At 44.9% G+C, this 9,549-nt stretch overlaps 2 protein-coding genes across 6 annotated transcripts in view; both read right to left on the bottom strand.

The window, feature by feature from the left end:
* The window catches only part of ntn4 (netrin 4), a 50,500-nt gene that overhangs the window by 2,957 nt on the left and 37,994 nt on the right, over positions 1-9,549 (bottom strand). The window lies entirely within an intron of this gene.
* usp44 (ubiquitin specific peptidase 44) lies at positions 492-9,206 on the bottom strand. 4 transcript variants are annotated; one of them, XM_010753613.3, is made up of 6 exons: positions 9,076-9,206; positions 4,754-6,460; positions 3,385-3,583; positions 2,963-3,071; positions 2,255-2,505; positions 492-2,013 (listed from the first exon to the last, which is right to left on the bottom strand). In XM_010753613.3, the coding sequence occupies exons 2-6, from the start codon at positions 6,293-6,295 to the stop codon at positions 1,889-1,891; spliced, it is 2,226 nt and encodes a 741-aa protein (XP_010751915.3). In that variant the 5' UTR covers positions 6,296-6,460; positions 9,076-9,206; the 3' UTR covers positions 492-1,888. The 4 variants fall into 4 exon arrangements, with proteins under 4 accessions (XP_010751915.3, XP_019133985.2, XP_027147741.1 ...); XM_019278440.2 differs by having other exon boundaries at positions 9,048-9,175; XM_027291940.1 differs by lacking the exon at positions 9,076-9,206 and adding an exon at positions 9,025-9,048.

Raw genomic sequence — 9,549 nt, forward strand, 5'->3', positions numbered from 1 at the left:
ATGGCGGCCGCCACCGGAAGTAAACAAAACCGCGTTAATTGCGTTAATTTTTTTAACGCAATAATTCTTTAAAATTAATCGACAAAATTAACGCGTTAATTTTGACAGCACTTACATACATACATACATACATACATACATACTTACATACATACATACTTACATACATACTTACATACATACTTACATACATACTTACATACATACTTACATACATACTTACATACTAACATACATACATACATACATACATACTTACATACATACATATTAACATACATACATACATACATATTAACATACATACTAACATACATACTAACATACATACATACTAACATACATATTAACATACATACTAACATACATACATACATGCTATCTTAACAAAACACTGATAGTTCGATTTTAAATCATTTAGGGCAGAAAACATACAAACATGTTAGAAACTCTGTGTACAAAATAAGAAAAGAAACCAAGACTCGGGCATCTTTTGTAGAAAAATGAAAAAATATTCTCATTTATTTGAGGTAATTTTCTCTAGAAAAAAAATTGAGGTAACAATTTGCATAGTATAACTTCCATAAATTTACACACAACACACACACATCCATGGAGTAGTTAACCAAAAATGCCAACAAACAAATAAAATGAATCACGTCTGACAAAAAAAAAAAAGAATAAAAACATGAAGTGTGCTTTGAACTCCTCCTGTGACGGAGAACATGGTTTGAGGTGGAGAATACATTTGTTTTGATAAATATCACAATCTGTAATACATGTGTTAAATCTGAGAACACACTTTAACGCTGGGAGAACAGTGATATCTGTGATAACTGCTGGTGGTGTCGAACAATCAGCGGTTGTTTATAAAAACCTTTTAAAAAAAACAGTTCATGGCCTCTTTTCTAAAAAGGAGGATTGTATAAAAATACATTCATAATCTAAATGCTGGTCTGTTTTTTTTTTAATTGATATGAACTATAAAAATATATCTGACTTCTCAAAGGGCACATTTCTACAACACTAGTTTGTTTGTTGTTTTTGGGCAGGGGATGGTTCAGGCTCTGAATTACATTCTGGAGCAGAGAGGTGGCAGCGTTTAGCTATTAAAAAAAATAATAAAAACATCCCTTTGGAAACATCCAGCGAGTGTTAAACCGTTTTGGAAATTGCTGAGAGGATTTTCCGTACGCTTTTCCCCCCCCTCCTCCCCGAGGCTTTGGCTTGAGGTCTGCCAAACACGTCTTCAGGGTGAAAAATAACCTTCCTGCCCCGCTTTGTGTACAAAAAAAAACTACGAACAAACGCGACCTCTTCTGTAGAAATTAGTGCATTTCTGGCAGGAACAGCGGCCTGTAAAGAATTTACCTGTCTACAACACAGGGGAGGCCGAATGACATGTTTACAACCCTACATCCAGTTCTGTGACCACTATCTAAAGTGACTGAGGAAAAAAAAAAAAAAAAAAAACAGCATTTACAATCAACAAAGCCACCGAACGCAGGTAGGCAGACACGTGAATACACCTGTACGATCTGTGAGGAGGACACTTGTAAGTCCTTAATGTTGGCTGCTACTTGGGACACATCTTGGCTGATACTCTTTTATAAAATACATCTGTACACAGATCACAAACACCATCCTTTCTTTTTTTTTTTTAGAAAATACCTACATATAAACATAATTTACAACAAGTTCACAAAGCAGAACCAGGTTCTTTTAAAAACAAAACAAAAAAAGAGTCCTGCCTCTCTCTCTCTCTCTCTTTTTTTTTTTAACCCTCCCGTCCTCCCAGGATATAAAATGCCCGAAGAAAGAGAGAAAGAGCGATAGGTGGGGCTGTGCTGATATCGAGGAGGAAGAGGAGGTTGAAGGGACTGTGGTCCTATAGCGGCCGGTCTTTGTCCTGAGTTACTCGCTGTGTGTAGAAGAGGATGTAGGCCTGAGCGCGGCACACCTCCTCCACCGAGCACACGTTCAGCTTAGAGTCATTACAGTGAACCCAGAAGCCTGCAAGGAGCAACGAGACGAGGAGGAACAAGTCAGCATGAGGGCAACAACAACACCAAATATACTACAGAGCTTTGAGAGTACGCCGAGATCAGTCATGGTTTATTTGTGTGGTAGTATCATGATTATTTAACCTTGAAAACTTTCCAAACTTTTTAAGAACCCTGACATCGTTTTCATGAAACATGAGGAATCTGACTATACAGCTCAGTACAGGTTCAGTTAAACCTTCATCACTCACCTCCCTCTGTGTTGTAGCAGTAGGAGGTGTAGTGGCCAGAACCGAAGCCCTTCCCATGATGCATCACCACAGCTGAGAGGTCATAGAGGAAGTGCTTGGGACGCGGCGAGCCCGCGGAGCTCGGGCTGCTGGGGCTCGAGCAGGACACGCCTCTGGGCGAGGGCTCCCGGCAGCAGTACGGCTCCATGTTGAGGAGCTGGTCGAAGGTGACGTGGACTCCGATCTTCTCCCGGTGGTTCCGCCCAGACCACCTGAGGACCAATGACGACACAGAAAACCAGTCAGCAAACGAGCTGTTGATCAAAATCTGCAAACGTCGCATCGTTGAGATTCTGGATTTGATTCATCAACACAAAGCTTGGAGGATTTTCTCAGCAACTGCAGCTGGAGCATGAAAGTAACTGTTGGCTCCATTTTAGAGGAGCCGTAAATTAACAATATTTCCTTTTTATGCGTCATTTAAAATGATGTTTTATAACTGGAAACTTTATTTCATGTCATCTTTCAGTTGATAAAAGCTACTTGGCACAAATACCTGGAAACAGACTGACTTATTCCTCTGGAGTGTAAGGGAGTAAAACAAACCCTAGTCACGAAAATTTATGTTGTGTTTTCACTTTCAGTAACGTCTGGGGGTTTTCTCATCCGGCGTCAGTTTGCTCAATTTCTCCTAATCGTGAATCGTCCAGAGACTCTTCGTCATCGTACCTGAAGCGTTTGAGGTGAAGCCGCAGGACCTGAGGCAGTTTGTGGACCATCAGCTGTTTCTGTGCTTCGGTCAGGTAGACTGATTTGGAGGAGGTCCGCCGTCGAGCAGCTGCAAACAAACAGGAGAGAGTTATACGAACTTTACTCAGCTTTTACTTACTGTAGACACTTTTAGTCACAGCCTAGAAAGTTAGAGCTCGCTAAGAAAACTAGAAACTTCAGCCTGAATGTTTGTACGCTGCTGAAAGAGGGAGGAGAGATTTGTTGGCGTCCAATAAAAAGTAAAAAAAAAAACTGGCACGACAGTGCTGTGCACAGGAAAAGTAGGTCCACGCTGGCTTATCACACGATGAGTGGATTTAAGCCAGTCTGGATTTGAGATGTCAGTATCAATCTGTGTGTGTTGACAACGTTGCACTCACAGTTACAGTGGTCACAGGCGTAGATGTTTCCCTCCAGTGCTTCAGTCTCTGTGAACTTGGCCAGCATTTCCGTCAAGTGACACGACGCCTGAGAGGCCGACTCCCTGCTGTTGCTGTGATAGCGCTCGGGGAACTCCAGAGACAGATCCCAGAACGGCTCCACGGTGTTGGAGCGATGATCGCAGGCCAGGCACGTCACCTAAACACCAGACAGAGGGGAATAAACACACGGGTGAGGAGAGTAAGCGCTAGATTTATAATCCAACCATGCTTGTAACTGTTCCGACCATCCTGTGTGCAGCTTTACTGACTCTTACGCCACCTTAAAAAGTGTAAACATTAATAGCCAAAGCCGTGATTTCCTTTCGTTTTCACGTGTAATGCTGACACGGTTCATGCACAGTGATCACAGTCAGCGCTGTAGTTAATAACCAAAGTGCTGAGATAGCCTGAACACAGCGCTCCATTCAGCAGGAGCAGGTGTCACAGTGTGTGCTCGGCCTCCACAAGTAGACGCTAATCTCTCTACATCTGCTACACCCCTCCCTCCATCAGACGGTTGATGCAGAACCTGCGGGTGATTGTTTACACCCAAACAATCTCACTGTCACACTGCAAGCACATTAAAAAAAAAACAATTCTTGAGAAATTTAACTATTCATGTGACGCCACATTTTTAATTTGACGTCCGTCCGCTGGAGCTGAGACAGCACAGAAGTGTTTGAGTCGTTATTTTTAAGGATTGCTGAGTCAGTAAATAACTCAAGGAGTAATTAAATAAAATAATTCATAATATTTACACCACACACAGACTCACAGGCTGTGAAACAATCAGGAAATATTTCTTTTATTCCTCTGATTAATCGGCTTTATCGAGACCAGCGCTCCCTCACTCTCATTCACCGTCTAAGTCGCTCAACCACAAATCAAATTAAACTTCTTCGTGGCACTAGATTGTGAGTCAGACTGACAGATTTAGAAGCTAAACAAAGCCAGGACACAACAGGTAGAGTGTCAGAGTTTAGTCCATGAATCCACCTGGATAGTTTCAGAGACATTTCAGGCCGACTATGGAGAAGTTTAACCGGTCTGATTGGCTGCTGACACGTGACGTCACGCTGTGTTTTTCCAGTAAACAGTAAAACAATCATCAAAACCATTAAATGTTCAGTGCTACGAGTTTAACCTTCACTTGTCGATTCAAAGTGACAGATAAATCCATCAGGATTAATTTAATTTGTGCGATATGATTCAGTCAGAGCTGCTGAGTTATCGCTGCGTGGGCGTATCTGAGTGTGCAGGCGTATAATCACTGCTGAGTCACTCATTGGTGAGTCAAGGTAATCATAGGTGTGTGTGTGTGTCGTACCTGGCTGAGGAGCTGGCCGTGAAAGATGGTGTTCACCACGCTGAGCACCTGCTTGATGAGTCGTTTCTGGGGGACTCCCGCCGTGGTCGTGTGCGTCCCGGTGCTCTCCAGCTCGTGCTGCACTTTGTCCAGCAGCTCGCACAGGAACTCCTGCGCGTCCTGCTGAGCGTAGCCCCTGAACGCCGGGATCAGCTGCCACACCGAGTGCAGCATGGCAAAAGGCGATACCAGCGCCCACTTGCCGGACCACATGACCTGGAACAAGGTGTGCAGCTCGTGGCAGAGAGAGATGTGCTTCGAGCTGGGCTCTTTGGGTTGTATCAGCTCCATGCTGCGGCCCCGTGACGCCCCGCCGCTCAGTCCCGACCCAGAGCCCGAGCTGGCCTGGAAACCCTTCCTTTGCGTCAGGGGGGACTGGGATGAGGCCTTCCCCGCCAGTTGACCGTGGACAGCAGACGCCAGTAGCTCGAGTGCCTGGGTGAGATCCAGGCGCAGGAAGCACTCCCTGAAGACGTGTAGGTGACTCAGCACCTGCAGGATGGAGTTCATATAACACGTGTTTCCTAAATTCCGCAGGCCCGTCACTCCTGGTGTGACGGTGGGACGCCGTTTAAAGGGTGAGCCACTCTGTTTGGTAGTCTGCTTGCGGCGTGTTGGTGTTTGGGCTCTCGCTGAGGGCGTTCTGGGTTTAGATTTGGCGGTAGAAGAACGGGTGCGGGGTTTGGGAGTTGGTTGGACCTTTTTCGTCCGTCCAGACTTCTTGGCGGTGGCCGGGGCAGGGCTTTGAGTCCTCGGCCTGCAGGTGAGCGACGTGGGCACGGGTGTTTTCGTCTTGTTGCACGTCCTCTGAGATGGTGTTGTGACCGCCGCATCTGCGACTCTCTGGCTCTTACAGCGTAGCCGGCGACTCTTCCTGAGGGGGGCGTTCTCCAGCTCCTCCTGTAGCTGCCTCTTTAGCTCTCGCCTTCTCTCCCTCGCCTCCCTTTTCTGCTCCTCCTCCTCCTCCGTCTTTCTCTCCTCTTCCTCCCTCTTCTTCCCGCATTCGGTCAGTCCGAACCAGAAGCGGAAGACGCGTCCCATCAGCGCCCTTCGCCGGTGCCAAAGTGCAGTAAACATCCTGTCCTCGTCCCTCAGCTGCAGCTCACGGGCTCCGGACGGCATGACGGCGTCTGGGCCGGCACTAGCAGAGCGGAGTGTGCGCCCACTGCGGGTGGTGACCTCATAGCGCTGGCTCTGGATGGCGCTGAGCGTGCTACGAAGCAGCTTCAGGTCTCCGGTGGCGTTATCGTTCAGGACGTAGTCGTCGCACAAATAACAAAAGACGTAAAGTTCATTAACCTCCATCGCCAAAGGGTGGCGCTGCTGCTGAAAATGCTGCAGGGCGTGCTCCTCGATGTAGCGCCCGCACGCCACGTGAGCGCAGCCCAGGCACGCCCACATGGACTCGGTGGTGTTGCAGTCCACGCAGTGCCACTTCTGGGGGTTGAGGATGGAGTGGTCCGGGGCGAGCCGCAACCGCCCGACATGCTTACACCTGTCCATTACACACCGCCTGCCCGCCGAGCTGGCTGGCTGGCTGTGTCAGTCAGTAACTGACCGTCTGTGTGCGAGTCTGTGTGGGTGTGTCAACTTTTCACACTGGCTTTCATATCACCACGGTGACCATGATGAGCTGAGAAATGGGACCCTCCCAGGGCATGGTGGTTTCTTGAAGGGAGAGAGAGGAACAGAGAGGGTTAGTCAAGACGAGGAAAGACTAAAAATATAGTTTAAAAAACACACGTATGGAGCATTTTTATGACATAATGACATCCTGTTCTTTTCCTGGAAACACATCAAACCACACAATAAAGATTATTATCTCAAAGCCACTAAATCGAACCTCCCATGACTCCGTTTTATGAGGCCATAGCTACACACAACAAACTGTGGCGGGCTGCCAGCGCGCTGTAACATTTCCTAACTGGTAGATAAACATGACCGCGAGTGGCAAGTGTTGCCAGGCACATCCACTAAAAAACAGAAAGGTGTGGCGTGTAAGTCGGGCTGTTGAACCTGACAAACTCTGGAGCTTTTCCAGAGATACTCACTAAAGAAATTTTTAAAAACCACTCCAGGATTTGCCTCCCAGCTTCCAAAACAATGAGAGAGAAGAACCACTAAACTGACCAAGACCCAACAATCAGACTTCTTTTCACATCCCGGGGGGGTTGGTGTACCTCAACTGAGAAAGTGGGGATCCTTGAGAGTATCAACCCCCCACCGGTGAGGTCAAAGAAGTAAGATTATCCAACAAAAGGGGCACCGAGCTTTCACCCTTTGTCTGGATACAGGACTACCTTTGCAGGGGAAATGAGAGAGGAATGAACAAGAGAGAGGCAGAACGATGAAGATGGGAGGGCTTCAACACTTAAAACAGAAAACAGCTCGAAGCAGGTCAAAGTTTATCAGTAGGAATGTAACGATGCATCGTGACACGGTTAAAAATCAGTACAAATGTGTGACGATTCACACGGTGGACAGAAAAAATGAGTCGCGATTCTCATAGATTTAAATCAGCAGTTTTAAATCACCTGTGTGTGGCGGCATTTTAAATTCCCTACATACACAAATACAACCGTGAGAAATGGACAGACAAAACCAAAACAGCATGTAAATACTGCGAGAGACTGCCGACACAAAGAAGCAACACGAAGCAGCATATTAGTCGCCACCACAGTGAGAAGCAAAGTAACGTTACGCCACCTCGTGAGCGAAAATTACACCAGTTAACTTGTGATTGTTTCTAAAGAAAGGAGATATTTGTCATGTATTTTGTTGTTCAATACGGAAGGGTCACACATACATCTGTTTTCCCGTGATAACGAGATAATTAATTCGAGATGTGAGCAGTGTCAGAGGAGCAGGAGAATATCGATCATCACATATCTCTTCAATCGAGGCCGTACTATAGATAATGTACACATTAGTGTGCGTCAAGGCTTCAGCTTTATCAAAGGCGCAATCTAACTGAGCCCGATGTCGTCATAAATACCCAGAAAATCAAAACTGACTATCTGTATTTCAAACTCAGTAACAGAAATGTTTTGAGTTTTGAGACAAAACATGAACAAATACAAAAAGGTGTCTCCTGCTGCTCTGACACTGCTACACTGAATGATGTTTAATACACTAGACTATCGTTTTGTTTTCTCGAGATCTCGAATTAATTATCTTGTTATCACGGGAAAACGGGTGGAATAAAACGTATGTATGTATGACCCTTTAGGGCTTCCGTAGTTCAAGATAAAACTACTTTTTTTTTATGAGAACACAAACTGTTTGAGAAAGCACCTACGATTTTTTTCCCCTACAAACAAAACGATGGTCATAATTTGTCTGTAGCTCATTTTGATCGTATCGTGAAACGATGGTCATAATTTGTCTGTAGCTCATTTTGATCGTATCGTGAACAAAAAATCGTGAATCGTCACCTCCCTGTTTATCAGTTATAAAGTAGGACTGGGTGTTTATCCAATAAGTGTTCATCAGCTGTGATATAAATAAAAACCTCAGTGCTGATAACCAGCCCTACAGCATTGTTCAGATTGCTTAATCGCAGTCAGTCTTAAGGCTGATTCATCAGGTGGTTATCACGATTAAGAAACAAACAGATTAAAGGTGGCAACTGCTGCCTCGTTTACAGAAACAATCACAGCTTTTTAAAGAGTAAAGACTCTGGTGTAGTAAAGACTCCTGCTCCATAAGTTTATAAGTTTTATCAGCTTTGTTAGCTGCTTTCTCCTAGCCGCACAGACGCTGCCTTAGCACGGGTTGAACGGCTCACAATAGTCGGTAACATTTCAATAAACTTACAGGACATAAACAGGTCTCAGGGAAAATGTCCAACTTTATTTATTTATTTATTTTTTAAAGTAGCGATGCCGCTACGGCAGCTAACGTTAACGCTAGCCACCGCTAAAGCGCTGTAATTGATCCAGCTTATTATCAATATTATTGTTAATAATAAGGGGGTTGAATTAAGATGATTCATCGTGAAATAAACGCGCCACCGTGTTTTTAAAAACCGCGTTTAACTCTTAAAGAGATTAGCGATTAGCTGCTAACGTTATCCTAGCACGCTAGTTAGCCTTTAGCCCAACTGCCACAATTCGAACGAAGTTCACGCGCTAGCTCCCCGGAGGTCAGCTCGCGAGCGGCGGGCTTTAAAAACAACAACAAAACAACAACAAACCGAGCCAGAACCAGAACAAACGAACCAGCACCGACACCTGTGAAGACATTCAACACGAACCGCTGTGTGTGAGAAGAAAGCAGCGTACCGAGCCTCCTTCACGGCACTAACTCCTCTGGTTCCAAAATGATCGCCATCTTGTCAGTCCCTGTCGCGTGGTGTTGGCTCGAGCGCGTCCTCGAGCCGTGACGTTGTTGTTGTTGTTGTTGTTGTTGTTGTTGTTGTTGTTGTTGATAATGATGAAGATGTCCACTTTATCCTCTGTTAAAACTATTTCTGTACAGTCAGACCTGTTTTTAACAACATGTGTGTTTATTAGTTTGATGTCAGACTGTTAAATAATAGTTTTATTGTAGTTTAAGTGTGTTTTTTTTTTTATTATTTCTGGCACTTTACCCTACTGTTTATTGTGTGTCACTTTTTTTATTAAAATAAACATAATCAACAAATTAAAAAGTGCTCTGGATAAAATCACTGCTTTTTCACTGGGGGTAAATTAGAAGTAGTGACTTTTTATACCACTAGAGAGAAGTGTTGTACCAAATATTGTCCCCATGATGTT

The sequence above is a fragment of the Larimichthys crocea genome, chromosome XX, assembly GCF_000972845.2.
Source record: "Larimichthys crocea isolate SSNF chromosome XX, L_crocea_2.0, whole genome shotgun sequence".
NCBI lineage: Eukaryota > Metazoa > Chordata > Actinopteri > Sciaenidae > Larimichthys > Larimichthys crocea.